The following is a 15521-nucleotide window of genomic DNA, read 5'->3' as shown; positions in this document are numbered from 1 at the left end:
CCCTGGGAAATAATTAGCAGCGGCGGGGAAGGGCTCGTCAGCGAGGCACGGCCGGCGGGCGATGCGCACGGCGTGGTGGCACGGGGCTGGGATGGATACGGGATGGACATGGGGACGGACAAAGGGACAGACACGGGGACAGACACGGGGATGGACACGGGGACAGATGTCCCAAGGGGTAGGGGTGACGCCGGGGCCCCCCCAGCGGATCCTCGCGGGTCCTCGTGGCCATGAGCTCACATCCTGCGCCCGGGATTTTGTGGCCGAAATCTCGGGAATGGGGGAAAGGCGAAGTGCCTGCTCAGCAAGGAGCCTTACCAGCCCTAATTGGGAACAAATGTTCCCCTCCAGCTCGGCAAAGAGGCTCCTCCACGCTGCGCCACGGGGCCACCGCCTTGTCCCCAGGGTGTCCTGGGGAGAGGGGACAGCCCCGGGGACAGCCGGTGAGGCAGCGGGGCACAACCCCTATCAGCCATCAGAGAATCCCCATCCCGTGCCCCACAGGAGGTGGTGGGGCCCTCCCAGCCCTCCCCATGGGGCTCCCCATCCCAAAAATGACCCCGGACACCGGTGGTCCCCAGCTGCGTCCCCTTCGTGGTGAGGCTGGAAGCGTCCCCGTGCCCAGCTGTGCTTCCTCCTCCTCTTCCTCCTCCTCCTCCTCTTCCTCCTGCTCGGAGCCACGTAGCAGCACCCCGTGCCAAGCCCGCTGGCACCCCGCCGAGCCCCGGGACATCAGGCACCGGGGGGTGGTGGCCCCCCAAAACCTCCTGCCCCCCACTGCCACCCCCAAGCACCCCGCAGAGGGAGGGACATCGCCGTCCTGAGGGGGGAGCTGACCCCACAGGGACAGGGATGTCCCCGTTTAGGGCCAAATCCCAACCCCAAGCATCGCCCAGGGATGTGAATGTTCCCTTCCTGGGGGCATCCTGACCCCAAGAACCCCCCAGGGACCCCGATGTCCCCATCCCAAGCAGCTCCAGGCCCTGAGCACCCTTGGGGGGCACGCAGACGCCCCCCCACCCTGGGGCACCCTGCACACCACGGGGGTTTTGGGGTTTTGGGGTGTCCCGCTGAGCCCTGCCGGATTGCCACGGGGACCAGGGGATGGGGGGGCACAGCAGGGAAACCCACAGGAGAGCCTCGGGGAGGAAGAGGAGAGCGAGGGCAGGGAGGAAGGCAGCGCTCCGTCCCCACATCCCGTGGGACCGACACCGGGGAGGCCCCAGAGGAGGAAAAATCTCAGCACGTCTGGCTGCAAATTAGGTGGAAAAATGACACTTTTGGGGACCCCAGCGTCCCCCAGGCCATGGCACAGGGGCTGTGGGGTCCCAGCCAGCCCCTGGGTGGCTCCGGGTGGCTCCGGGTGGCTCCGGGTGGCTCCGGGTGGTGTTGCCAGCAGAGGGGACTGTTGCTCGCCTCTCCTTGGAGCAGGGTGGGAGCCGGCCGGGAGCCAGCTGGGGAGGGGACGTTGCCTTTTTTTTTCCTTTTTTTTTTTTTCCTTTTTTGCCCTTTTCCTCCTCGGAAAGGGGCCGGCGGGGACCCTCCCCACCGCCTCTCCGGGAGAGGAAGGGCTGGGAGAGAAAGAGCTGGCAGCAAAAAGTCTCTCCCCGGATGGTTTTTATGATTTTATTTTTTTTGTTCCTTTTGTTCGCAGCAAGCTTGCGCCCTTAACTCCCTCCCCCCGAACAAATCAGCTGGGGGAAATAAAAAGAAAGAAGAAGAAAAAAAAAAAAAAAAAGGGAAAACAATCCCCACGACGCAATTCCTCGCCCCGAGGATCGGAGCAGCCCGGGGGGGTGGACGACCGCGGGGCACGGCCCCAAACTTTGGGCTGCTCCAGGGGAACCCTGTGGCCATCGGCAGCCCCCGTGGGGCTCCCAGCTCCAGCAGCACATCTGGAACCCGAAACGGGCACAGCTGGAAGCAGGGGGGGCTGCTGGGGGGGCTGCTCTGCTCGCCTCCTTCCCCCCCCAGCAGTTTGCCCTATGCCCTTTGGGGTGGATCCGGGGTGCTGGGGCAGGATCGGTGCCGAAGTGGTGCCTGGGGCTGTGCCAAAACCCCCCACAGCCCCATAGGGGTTCACTCAGCCCCGGTTTCGGAGCATCCCCATGGGGTCTTCTCCTCCCCGGGGCACCAAACCCCCCCACGGCCCCACAGGGGTTTCCTCACCCCGGGTTTTGGAGCAGCACAAAAGGGTCCCCGCGGCCAAGCCCTGGGGGACAGGTGTCTGCCAGCCTCCCTTGGAAAGCCCCAAATAGCTCCGCGCTGAGCACCACGGCGGCCAGCCCAGCACCTCGAGGTGCCAGGGACGTGACGTTTTTGGGGAGGGCGGGGGGCTCCCCAGCGGGATCTGAGCCAGAGGGGGGGCACCGCAAACTGTGCCGAGCTCGGTGGGGAAACTGAGGCACGGCAAAGCCCGACCCCACCCCAGGCACATCCCGAGGGCACCCCCCTGCAGCCCCCTAATCCTCGCCCTCCCCAGCGCGGCGCTTGAGGAGTGCCGGGCATCCCAAGGGGACACGGAGGGGGGCGTGGAGAAGAAGGGGGGGGGACACAGGAGACACGGGGATGGTTTGGGCAGCAGCTGCGCCGGCTGCGGAAGAGTTAAAGCCGCTCCTCTGCCCGGGTCTCGGGGGCCTCCCACTCGCCCGGGGTGAGTATGAATAGCTGCTGCGCTCGCCATCGCCGGCACCGCTCCTGCCGGCGTCGTCCTCGGGCTCCCCCGATGCTGAGCATGGAGGGCTTGGTGGGGGCCAGGCTGCTGGGCGAGGAGTCGCTGCAGATGTGGGACCTCAACAAGCGGCTGGAAGCCTACCTGGCCCGCGTCAAGTTCCTGGAGGAGGAGAACGAGGGGCTGCGCACCCAGATCCGCGGCGCCAAGAGCGGCCCCGCCGCCGAGCCCTGGAGGGCCAAGTACGAGGAGGAGCTGCGAGCCCTGCGGGCAGCGCTGGAGAGAGCCTTCAGGGAGAAGTGCTCGGCCGAGCTGGCCCGGGACAACCTCTACGAGGAGGTGCAGCACGTGAGGAGCAGGTGCCAGAAGGAGAAGGAGGCGCGGGAGGAAGCCAGGAGGCAGCTGGCGGCCGGCAAGAAGGAGCTGGAGGAGGAGAGGAGGGCGCAGATCTGGCTGAAGGAGCGAGCGGCGCAGCTGGAGAAGGAGGTGGGAGCCCTGCTGGAGGTGCACGAGGAGGAGAAAGCGGGGCTGGACCGGGAGCTGGCCGGCTTCTCACAGAGCCTGGAGAGCCTGCGCTGCGCCCCGGCGGCGTTCCAGCCGCTGGAGGTGGAGGATTACTCCAGGAGGCTGGCGGAGATCTGGAGAGGGGCGGTGGAGACCTACAAGGCGGAGGTGGCGCAGCTGGAGCGCTCGCTCGGCCAGGCCAAGGAGAGCCTCTGGAAGGCTGCGGAGGACGGGCAGCAGAGCCAACTGCAGCTGCAGCACCTGGACAAGGAGCTGGCGGCGCTCCGAGCGCGCAAGGAGCTGCTGGAGGACAACCTGGCCCGGCAGTGGCAGGAGCAGCGCGGAGAAGCGGAGAAGTTCCAGGTGGGGAGACGCAGAGAGAGGCAAAGGGGGAGATGGAGGGGAAGGGGAAGAGGGCAAGGAGGAGAAGACCCCCAAAACGGGTGGAGAGGGGCAGCTCGGAGCCCCCGCGGGTGGGTTTTTTGCCGCCGGCGTCCTGCCGGTGTTGGGGAGGAAAAAGTTTGTCCGGCTGCAGCGCAGCTGCGAAACTCATCGAGGAAAGGGAGGCTGCGGGGGGGGGACGGGGCTGGAAATGCCAGGAATGGCCCCCGGCTGGCGGCTGGAGCTGCAGTCCCCGCACGGGGAAGGGTCCCCTCTTTGTTCCAGGGTGGGGATGGGGAAGGGGGTGTCGCGGCCGCCCACCCCCCCCGAGGACGCATCCTTCCCACGCCGGCATCACCGGGTCCTGAGCCCCCCTTCCAGCCTCTCCATCCCTCCTCCAGCAGCTGCTGCCCACTCGAATTTCTGCCCGGCTCCTTTCCTCGCCCACCTCTCCCCTCTCCAAACCCCCCACCCTGCAAAAACCAACCCCCCCTGGACACCCGAGGGGTGCTGAGGACCCAGGCACCCCCAGCACCCCTCTCCCTGTGACCCCCTGCGGGGCGCTGGGCACCCAGGGGTGGAAACGGGGGTCACCCCGTGGGGTGCAGGGCTTGGGGACGGACCCGGGGGACCCTCTCCATGCCGTGGCTCTGGCTGCGGGCGGCTCCCGGAGCCAAATCCCAGCCTCTCCCCCCCCCCATCCTCCGGAAGGAGCCGGAGCAATGATTTCCCCTCATTTCCCACGGGAGCCGAGGGGTCAGGGCCGGGAGGAAGAGCGGCGATGATGAGGGGGTGGCAAACACCACTGGGGGATGGAGCCCTCGGTGCCGCCGGAGCTCCCGGCCCCATCTGGAAAGGGATGTGTGTTTGGGGGGGGGGGGGTCCCGGCGGTGCCGTCCCCGACCCCCTGCTTGTCCCTGCAGCTGGCCATCGAGGCCCTGGAGCAGGAGAAGCAGAGCCTGCGGGCGCAGATCGCCCAGGTCCTGGAGGACAGGCAGCAGCTGATGCACCTCAAGATGTCCCTCAGCCTGGAAGTGGCCACCTACAGGTGAGCTCCCCGGGGTGGGAGGGCACCCACGGGGCACCCTTGGGTGGGAGGGCACCCATAGGGCACCCTACAAACCCAGGGGGGCACCCCGGTGGCCTCCCAGCCTGGTCGGACAGCGGGGTCGGGACCTTTGCCCCCCTTTTGGGGCCGAACCCTGCGGCCCCCAGCCCCGATCCCAGCCCCTCCAGATGGCCCCAGACAAAGGCAGCGGAGGGCTTGGGGGGGGGGGGCAATTAGCATGACAATAGGGGCTGTCCCCAGCCCGGGGGCCTCCCCGCCAGAGCTGATGTCACCCGGTGGCTTGGAGGGGACGGGAGGGGGGCCCAGGAGGGGCGAGGGGAGACCCAGGAGGTGGGGGCACCTTTGGGGTCCCCCCCCCCGTGCCCGCGCCGAGCTGGGCGCACGCAGCGAGGTTGCCAAAGGGGTTGGCGTGAGCGAACCCCCCCCCCCTCCCGGCCACTTTGTGCCTCAGTTTCCCCACTCTCAGTGTGCTGGGGGGGTGCAGGGAGACCCTGGGGTGATGGGGGCTGTGGGTGCAGCCCCCCCCCAATTTCGGGTGTCCCCCCCCAACCCCGGCACCTCGTCTCCTCGCAGGACGCTGCTGGAAGCGGAGAGCACCCGGCTGCAGATGGCCCCCGGGGAGTTCAAGCTGGCCAACGGCTTGCGAGGTAAAAGGGGGGGGTTCCGAGGTTCCAAGGCTGAGGGGGGGGCACCAGCACTCTCCTGGCAGCGCCACTCCCCCCCCCAAGCAGGGAGGTGTGATGGTGGGGTGCTGGCACCGTGTGCCCCCCCTCCCGGCACCTCGGAGCTGATAAGGGCTTATCTCTCTTTGTGATTCCATTAAATTCCTGCACGGGGGGGGGGGGGGGGGCGAGCACAGGATCCCGGGCTCAGCAGCAGGCTGAGAATTGTGTTTTTTTTTCGTAAAAAGTATAAAAAAACAGACACCCCCACCCCCACCCCCACCCCATTTGGTGCCCCAGCGGCGCGACCCCGCTGCGCTCCCCACCCGGCCCCCCGGCGGCTCTCCGGGGAGGAATTTCCCACTTTCTGGGGAGGAATTTCCCACTTTTCCGTGGCGGGGCTGTTTTAAAAATAGGATTGGGGTCACCGGGAGGGGAGAGAGGAGCCGCTGGGATGAAATTCCCCCAGCCAAACACCCAGCGTGCCCCCCAGACCCCCCCTCTTCCCTTCACCCGGCGCCTCCCCGCGGTGTTTCGGGTGCTGCTGTGCCCCGTTGGGGGCCCGTTGGGGCCGAGCCGTTTTTTTGGGGCTGTGCCCCCCCCTCCACCGCGCTCCCCCCTGGCTCTTTGCAGATGTCAAGCTGGAGGCGAGCAGCAGCAAGCACCGCGCCGGCCTCACCGCCTTCCCGTGGCCGGAGGGGACAGCGCAGCCCCCCCGGGCCCTGGGGGACACCCAAAGGGCTCCGACCCCCAAAACCAAGAGTCCCGGCGTCAGGGAACCCCAAAAAATCACCTCGGCCCTACAGGCACCGATCTCTAAGGAGCCGCCTACCCCTCCCCACGCCGCCCCGCTGCTCTCCCCGGGGAGCCTGGGCGCAGAGGGTCCCATCCAGCCGGGGGGGGACCCAGGGGAAAGGAGCCCGGAGGAGCCCCCCGAAGGTCCCGAGGAGCCCCCCGGGACGCCCCCCGCCCGAGGCCAGCTGTACCCCGAGCAGCTGGTGAGCCACGTGCTGCAGGATGCGCTCAGGGAGGTGCGGGACGATGACGCCCAACCCAAAGAGGAGCCCGCGCTCGGCGCCCCCCGGTCCAGCCCCTCTCCGCCCGTGGAGGTTTGTGAGGCCGGGGAGGAAGGGGGAGAAGCGGCCCCGAAAGCTGGGGATGGGGGCCCCGAAATGGAGGAGGAGGAGGAGGAGGAGGAGGAGGAAGGAGATGAAGGAGCCGTCCCCGAGGGGCTGGGGGGGGAGCGCAGCGCTCGGCACCGCGGCACCGCTCCCGCTGCGCCCGCGTCCCCCAGCGACGCGGAGAGCCAGGAGGAGACAGGACCCTGGGAGGAGGAAGAGGAGGAGGAGGAGGAGGAAGGCAGCAAGGAGGAGGAGAGAGAGAGCCCACCGAGCACGGGGCAGAGCGGGGGGCTGCGGGGGGCACCCCGGGAAGGGGACGTGAGCGGTGCCATCCGGGCAGGGAGCGGCCAGGAGGAGCCGGAGCCGGGGGAGGACGACGTGGAGGCCACCAGCACCGAGGCTCTGCACCTCTCGGAGGACGAGGAGCCGAGGGGAGCCTGGAGCCCCCCCAGGGAGGACGAGGAGCTCCCGGGGGAAGAGGGGGAGAGGAGAGAGGAGGAGAGCCCGCAGGGGGACATCGGAGCCGCCCGCGCGCTGCCGCTGGGAAGCCGCCCGGGTCTCCCCTCCGAAAGCAGCCTGGAGGAGGAGGAGGTGGTTGGGGGAGAGCAGGAGGAGTTGGGGCAGGGGGAGATGCCCCCAGGGGGGGCGGCTGCAGGAGGGGAGAGGGAGCAGGAGACGTGCCCAGAGCTGGAGCCCCCCGGCACAGAGGAGGCCGGGCTGGTGGAAGAAGACTCGGCGGGGGCTGAAGGAGGGGAGACGGCAAACGGAGCAGGGGATGGTGAGGAAGAAGAGGGAGAGGAAGGAGAGGAGGAGATGGGGGGAGAGGAAACCCGGGCAGGAGAGGCCTGGGGGGGCGAGGAGCTGAGGCAGGAGAGAGGCGGCTCCGAGGGGCTGCAGGAGGACGGGCAGGAGCAGGACACGGAGCTGCAGCCGGGAGAGGACGCCTGGGGCAGGGGGGACGAGGACAACGGCCGAGAGCAGCGAGCGGAGGACTGGGAAGGGGCTGCGGAGGGGACAGGAGGGGACACCAGCGTCACACCCCGAGAGCCAGCTCGGGTGGATGGCAAACAGCCCAGCATGGGGACACCAGGAAGCCAGGAGGGAGCCGCGGAGATGAAGGAGGCGCAGGAGGAAGAGGAGGAGGAGGAGGAGGAGGAGGAAGAAGCTGCCGGGAGCGAGGTGCTGAGCCAGCTGCAGGCACCAACGCAAGGAGAAGAGGAGCAGGAGGCTGAGCCAGCCCCGGGGCTGGAGGAGACCGAGCAGGGGGGCACCACGGAGGCACCCGGGGACGCCCAGGATCCGTCCGAGGAGCTGGAGGAGGTTTGGGAGGCACAGGGAGCTGGAGGAGAGCTCGGCTCGGAGCCAACGGAGCTGGAGAACGGCAGCAGAGACCCTGAAGCAGCTCAGCAGGAGCCAGGCAGCGGCGTGGGGGGCGCCGAGCCCGTGGAAGAGGATGCTCAGGAGTTGGGGACGGGCAGGATTGAGCTGGAGGACACCCTGCCCGACAGCACCCCGCTGAGCGCATACCAAGGGGGGAGGGTGGCTGCAGCCAGCCCAAAACCCCCGGCGGGCGAGGAGGGCACGGAGACAGCTCCCGGAGCTGGAACGGAGCTGGAGGATGAGGAGCAGCTGGGGGGGAGCCACGAGGAAACGGCCGCCTCGGTGCCGGAGAGACAAGAAGAGGAGATGGAGCCGGAGCTGGCCCCTACGACGGAGTGCGCCGAGGAAGAGGAAGGGTATTTCATGGTTTCTGCTCCCAGCCAGGAGGCGTCCAGCTCGGAGGAGGCTGAGATCTCGGAGGACTTTGAAGAAATTAAAGTTGAAGCTGCCCAGGATGATCTCAAGGCTCCCGGAGACGCTTCTCCGGAGCCAGAGGCCGAGGAGCGCTCGGAGGCTTTTGGGGGCAAAGAGGAAGCTGTGGAGATGCCCCCAGAAGAACGGGAGGTGCCAAAGGATGAGGAGGAGGAGGATGCTGGGGGCTTTGCTGCCCAGCTGGAGGAAGGCTCGGCCGTGCTGGGGGCACAGCCCAGCTCCCCGGTGACCGAGGGGCCGTCTGTGGGGCGCGCCGCTGCCGAGGCACCCCAGGGTGACGAGGGACAGGGCTCCACCACCGAGCCAGAGGAGGAGCTGGATGGCACGGACGAGCAGGAGCAGGGGGCCAACGGAGATGCCCTGGGGCCACAGGGACCAGTGGAGACCCCCCCGGGGCCGCAGGGACCAGCAGAGACCCCCCCGGGGCAGGAGGATGAGCGCATCCCCCCGGAGGAGCCCCAGCCGCCGGCGGCTCCGGTGTCTCCACCACCCGAAAAAGCACCCGAGGAGGAGCTGCCCCCCGAGGAAGACACCCGGGATGGGGACAGCCCCCCCGCCAAGGAGCCCCCCGACCCCGAGCCGCCTTCCCCAGGCTCCGTGCTGGAGCAGGGAGGGTTGGAGGAGACCGAGGACAACCCCGAGGCGCCCGCTGTCCCCACGCAGCTGCCGGCGGACGTCCTGCAGGACTCGGATATCCTGGAGCTGGTGGAGCAAGCCCTGGAGCTCAACCAGGAGCTGGTGCTGGGGGCCAGGCTGGCGGCGAGCGGCTCCGAGCCCCCCCAGGAGGACGAGGGGGGGTCCTCGTCCAGCGAGGAGCAGCCCACGGTGCAGGAGGCGCCGGCGGAGCCGTGCCGCGCCGAGGGCGGCGAGCTCAACGGGCTGCACCGCCAGGCCAGCCTGGAGGACCTGCCCGAATTCGCCGAGGAGGGGCTCAACGGCGTGGCCCCCCCGGGCCAAAACGACTCCTCCAAGCCCGCCGACGCCCCCCAAAGCCTCCCCCTGCCCGGCAAACACGGCGGGGCCGACGCCATCCCCGCGCTGTCCCCCCCCGGGGACCAGGTCCCGCGCCTGGAGCCGGAGCCTTGGGCTTCGGGGGACGAGTGAGGGCGGCGAGGTGTCCCCCCCCCCCCCCAAATATCAGCCCCGCTCCCTCTCGACAATCGGACGCCTCCCGTAGCCCCCCCACCCGCGTAGCACGCCCGTTCCCTCGTGGTTTTTAACCCTTTTCGTGTGGATTTTGCCTCTTTTCTCAGATGCCCGGCACAAGGGCGCGTCCCGGGAGCGGGCTCACCCCGTGCCCCCCCAGACCCCACGACCCCCTCGTTTCGTGCCCCCCCCACACCCCCCAGGTGCGCTCTCCACCGCAGTATTTAATTTAAACCCTCTCATCTCCCCCTTCCTGGCCGGGGAGGGGGGCACAGTGGGGTTTGGGGACGTGTCCCCCTGTCACCTCTGGGCGAGGGCACCCAAGGGTGCCCGTCCCCGAGCCGCCCACGCTCGCGGCGCTGCCCCAGGGCGGACGCATTCGCTGCCTCGACACTAATTTAATAAAGCCTCGTCCCCCCCCCTCCGACCTGCTGCCTCCCTCATTCCTTCGGGGGGGGGTGGGAGCGCGACGGGAGCCCCCACGGCTTCGGGACCGGGCTGGGGGTGCGGGGAGGGCGCAACGGGGGCTGTGAGGCGAAGCTGAATGCCCCCCCCCGAGCCCTGCGGGGGTGTTGCTCGGGGTTTGGAGCTGGCACAGGGCGGGGGGGGGACGGGATGCCAGCCCTCCCCAACCCCGTGCCAGCACACTCAGCGATGAGACAGCAGAAAAGTGGCTGCGAGCCCTGCCCGGCCCGGGCACGGTGCCCGCGGGGCCGCCCTGCCCCGGAGCTACCCGGCACCCGAAGCTTCCTGACCCCGAGCACGGCGACCACAAAATGTCCCGGCCCCAAAGATTCCGATCCTGAGAATCACGGCCCCAAATATCCCGACACTAAATATCCCGATCCGGAGCATTCCGAGCCCAAGCATCCCGAGCCCAAGCATCCCGACCCCGAGCATCCCAACCCTGAGCATCCCAACCCGCAGAATCCCAACCCTAAGCACCCTGACCCCAAGAATCCTGACCCCAAACATCCCAACCCCGAGCATCCAGACCCCAAGAATCCTGACCCCATGAATCCTTACCCCGAGAATCTTGACCCCAAGCACCCCAACCCCAAGCATCCTGACCCCGAGAATCCCAACCCCAAGAATCCCAACCCTGAGCATCTTGACGCTGAGCATCCCAACCCCAAGCACCCCAACCCCAAGCACCATGACCCCAAGCATCCCAACCCTGAGCACCCCAGCCCCGAGAATCCCAACCCTGAGAATTCTGACCCCAAACATCCCAACCCTGAGAGTCTTGACCCCAAGCACCCCAACCCCAAACATCCCAACCCTGAGCATCCAGACCCCAAGAATCCTGACCCCAAGCATCCAGACCCCAAACATCCAGACCCCGAGAATCCCAACTCTGAGCATCTTGACCCTAAGCACCCCAACCCCAAGCACCATGACCCCAAACACCCCAACCCCGAGCACCCTGATCCCGAGCACCCCAACCACCGTGACCCCGAGCACCCCAACCCCGAGCCTTGCCCCTTCCCACCCCTTTACGAGGCCCCCCCACGGGGTGCGGGTTCCCCTCAACCGCCCCATTGTGCGCCGGGCACCGCGGGCGCCTTTCTGCCGGCACGGCGGGGGCACCCAGCACCCACGGGTGCCCCCAGCACCGCAGCTCGGCCGCCGCTCGCCCACGTGCCGGATTTGGCCCGGCCGTGCCCTTGGCACCGCGCGGGGCCTGGGGGGGGGCGCGGGGGGGGGGCTGATAAGGGCACTCGGTTTCTCTGATAAGGGCGCTCCGTCTCTCTGATAAGGCCCCTCCAATTTTCAGCCTTGGCCCCGTGAAGCCCCCCCCCGGCCCCCTCCCCTGCCCGCAGGCGACGCTTTCCTTTTAAGGCCAAACTCGAGCGGATCCCATAACTCCCCCCCCCCCCCCAAAAAAAAAAAAATTAAAAAAAAAAATCCCCGCTGATTACTTTAATCAGGCGCCGAGCCTGCGTTCAATCAGCCCCTGGCCCCCATCCGGCCCCACAGGGGGGGGCCTGGGCAGTGTCAGCCAGCGGCAGCTCCGGGTGTCCCCCCCCAAAAAAAAAAATAAAAAGCGGGGTCGTGGCCGTGGGGGCGCAGAGGGATGGGGCCGGGGGGGGTCTGGGGGCCTCGCCGAGGGGCTGGGAGCCGAGCGAGGCGGGGGGCGGCATTCCTCCCGAAATGAAGCCGCATTCCTGGCGGGCCCGGGGGGCTGCCAGAGAGACGAGGGGGGACAGATGGTTGGGGGGGGGGGGAGGCAGCCCCCAGAAGGAGGAGGAGGAGGAGGAGGAGGAGGAAGAAGCGAGGGCTGGGGGGCGGCGGTGAGGGGGGGGGACACGGCCACGGGGCGCTCGGCGATGCTCAACTTGAGGGTGCGCAAAATCCTAAATCGGGCGTCCCTAAACAAAACGAGAGTGCCCCCCCCTTCCTACACTCCTAACCCCATCCAGCGCCCCCCCCCAACCCCTCCAACCCCCCCCAGCCTCCCCAACCCCCCCCAGCTCCCCCAACCCCCCCCCCAGCACCCCAAACCCCCCCCGGTGCCGGGGTCCCCCCTGTGCCCACCAGAGCGCACCGGGGCGCACCGAAAGCCACCGACCCAATTTTGGGCCCCCCCACCCCCCCACCCCATTTATTAAACCCAGCCAGACGCAATTTCATTGTGGGGGGGCTTTTGGGGTGCTGGATGTGCCAGAAGTGCCCCCCCCGGAGCCATTCACCCCCCCCCCTCTACACCCCAAGGTGCTGGTGCACGGCTCACGGCGCGGTGCCGGCCAAGTGGGAGCGTTACAAAAAATGCTGCCCCCCCCCCCAAAAAAAAATAAAAAATATTAAAAAAAAAGGCTGCCCCCCCCCCAATCCTTGCGGCCTGGCCCCCCGCCAGACAATGCCGGGTTTTGTTTCCTCGCAGCCCGGGCCGAGAGCGAGGATTTGAATGGAGCCCACACAAAAACCTCCCCGAAGCTTGGAGAGGGGGGGGGGGGGGGAAACAAAAGGAAATATGGGGGGGGGGGGCAGCGAGTTGGGATGACCTCAGCGATGACTTCACTCGGCTCGCAGATCCCAAAAAAATCACGGAAACCTTATAAGGGAAGGACTAAAAATAATAATCTCCCCCCCCCCATCCCCAACGCCGAGGGGTGCAGGCGGCCCCCGCCCCCCCCTCCCCAAAATAAGGGATGCTCAGAGCGGGCAAGCCAGGGATGGGGGATATTTAGGGAGGGGGGGGCACGGCGATCCCATAAAGAGCCCTGATCCCAAAAGGGGTGTGCAGCAGGTGCCCCCCCACACCCAAAAATTGCCACCCGTGGCGGCACGGCCCCATCCATCCCCCCCCCGAGCCCCCCAGGGACGTGCCATGGGGTCCGGCCCCACCACCCTATAACGGGTCCATTACTGGGGTCGTGCCCCCCCCCGCCCCAGGAATAGGTCCCGGTGGTTATAATAAGCTCGGTCCCGTTTTTGGGGGGGTCGCCCAGCTGCTGGGTTGCCCCCCCCTGACAGCTGCGGGATGCCGGCAGCCAAACCCCGCGGCTGGAATGCGCGGCTGGGGCCGTCCGTCAGAGGGGGGGGGTCCCAAATCTGGGGAGAGGAGACCCCAAATCCAGGGAAATGAGACCCCAGAGCAAGGGAAATGAGACCCCAAAAGAGGGGAGCTGAGACCTCAAATATGGGGAGAGGAAACCCCAAAAGAGGGGAGATGAGACCCCAAATCTGGGGAGATGAAACCCCAAATCCGGAGCAATGAGACCCCAGAGCAAGGGAAATGAGACCCCAAACCCAGGGAAATGAGACCCCAAATACAGGCAGATGAGACCCCAAATACAGGCAGATGAGACCCCAAATCGGGGGAGATGAGACCCCAAATATGGGGAGATGAGACCCCAAAACAGGGAAATGAAACCCCAAAACAGGGGAGAAGAGATCCCAAATATAAGAAGATGAGACCCCAAATCCGAGATGAGACCCCAAACCTAGGGCAATTTGGGGTGATGAGACCCCAAACCCATGGTGATGAGAACCCCAAATCTGGGGCAATGAAACCCCAAAACGGGGGCAATGAGACCCCAACCCCAAAGCGATGTAAGCCCCGTTCTCTCCCCAAAAAAATGGAGGGGGGGGGGGGCAGGACGGGCTCTGGGCCCGGGGGGGGTCCCGGTTGGTGCCTCAGTTTCCCCCCCCCCCGCAGTGGGGCCGGAGGTGACGCGGCCCCGCAGGAAACCCCAACAAAGCGGCTCCTTCCCGGCCCCACAGGTGGCACGGGGACAATATAGGGACACCCCAAAATGGGGCCGAAACCCCATAAATCGCCCCCCCAGCCCCGAGCCACCACGGGGGGCTGGGAAAGGGATCGGGAATGCCACGGCCCCAAAGAGCCCCCCCCGTGCCCCAGTAGCCCCAGTTTGGGGACTGGAACCCAAATTTGGGGAACTCAGCCCCGTTTTGGGGACATCAGCCCCGATTGGGGGCTGAATCCCAAATTTGGGGTCCTCAGCTCTGATTTGGGGTTTTCAGCCATGTTTTGGGGACCTCAGCTTGGATTTGGGGGCTGAATCCCAATTTTGGGGTCCTCAGCTCTGATTTGGGGACCTCAGCTCAGATTTGGGGGCTGAATCCCAAATTTGGGGACCGCAAACCGCTTTGGGTCAGCATCCCCGATTTGGGGACCTTGGCCCCGATTTTGGGGACTGTATCCCTGCTTTGGGGACCGCAGCCCCTTTTTGGGGTCCACAGCCCCAATTTGGGGTCAGAATCCCTGATTTGGGGTCCACAGCCCCAATTTGGGGTCAGAATCCCTGATTTGGGGTCCACAGCCCCTTTATGGGCTCAGAATCCCCGATTTGGGGACCGCACCCCCAATTTGGGAACCCCCTCCCAGATTTGGGGACCGAATCCCCAATTTTGGCCCCCCCCCCCCCCAGCTCCTTCCCCCCCCCGCCCCCCTCCCCCAGGAATTCGCCTCCCCCCCCCCCGGGGCAGGTGGGCGGGGGGGGGGGGGGCGACAACTGCGGCTTGGGGGGGGGGGTGGAGGGGGTCGTGGGGGGGTCGTGGGGGGGTCGTGGGGGGGTCGTGACCCCCCCCAGGAGCTGCGGCTGTGCCCAAAAATGGCCTGGGGGGTGAGGGACCCCCCCCCGGGACCCCCCCTCCGAGAGGTGGGGCGGGGGCGGGGGCTCCCAGTAAATCCCAGTAAATCCCAGTGACACCCAGTGACACCCAGTGACTCCCAGTAACGCCCAGTAACGCCCAGTGACCCCCCCCAAAAAAAAAAAACCGGGGGGGCCACACCCAGCACCCCCTGCTGGACCCCCCCCCCCAAAAAAAAAACCCAAACCAAAATTTTGGCCCCCCCCCCAGCCCCCCCTGCTGGACAGCGCCGTGCTCTCCCCGTGTCCCCCCCCCAAATAAAAACGCCCCCAAAACCCCCATAGAAAACCCCACCCCCCCCCCAAAAAAAAGCAAGGCCCCCAAAGACCCCCCCCAACCCCCCCCAAAAAAATCCCAACCCCTCCAACCTCCCCCCAACCCCCCCAAAAAAAAATCCCAACCCCCCCCAACCCCCCCCAAAATCCCTTAACCCCCCCAACCCCCCAAAAAATTCATAAAAACCCCCCCAAAAATCCCAAAGCCCCCCCAACCCCCCCACAAAATATCCCCCCCCCCAAAAAAAAACCCCAAGACCCCCCCCAAGCCCCCCCCTCTTGACCCCTGAGGTCGGGGCCCCCCCCAGCTGTGCTCCAACTCCTCGGGGGGGTCCCTGGGGGGGTCCTGGGGGGGTCCTGGGGGGTCCCGGCCCCCCCCCGGCATTTTTGGGGGGGTCCCGGCCCCCCCCGCTCCCCCCCCCCCCACTCCAGGGCGCCCCCTGGCGGCGAGGGGCGGAGCTCCGCCTCCCCGCCCCGCCCCCTCCTCCCTCCCATTGGCCGTCCGTCTCGACCAATGAAAAAAGGAGGGCGTCGCCCGGGCGCGGCCGCCTCAGCCAATCAGCGCCCGCCTCCCTCCAGGCCTGCCCGGAAGAAATCCGCGGCCGGCAGTGGGCGGGGGCGGGGAAAGAGGAAGGGGGCGGGGCTTGGTAAATGGGCGTGGCCTCGGGAGGGCGGTGGAGGCGGGGAGAAGGGAGGGGACAGCCAATGGGAGACGAGAGAGGGGCGGAGGGGGCGGGGCCGGCGGGGCGGGCGGCAGCCAAT

The 15521-nt window shown here is 67.4% G+C and overlaps 1 protein-coding gene across 1 annotated transcript; it reads left to right on the top strand.

Annotated features, from left to right (window-relative positions):
- Positions 1-1777: 1777 nt before the first annotated feature.
- On the top strand, positions 1778-9793 carry NES (nestin). The gene is made up of 4 exons (XM_084500559.1): positions 1778-3538; positions 4480-4604; positions 5199-5272; positions 5921-9793. The coding sequence occupies exons 1-4, from the start codon at positions 2660-2662 to the stop codon at positions 9322-9324; spliced, it is 4482 nt and encodes a 1493-aa protein (XP_084356685.1). The 5' UTR covers positions 1778-2659; the 3' UTR covers positions 9325-9793.
- The last annotated feature ends 5728 nt before the right edge of the window (positions 9794-15521 follow it).

The sequence above is a fragment of the Aythya ferina genome (assembly GCF_964211825.1).
Source record: "Aythya ferina genome assembly, chromosome: 29".
NCBI classification, from domain to species: domain Eukaryota; kingdom Metazoa; phylum Chordata; class Aves; order Anseriformes; family Anatidae; genus Aythya; species Aythya ferina.
This window is presented reverse-complemented; position numbering and strand designations above follow the sequence as displayed.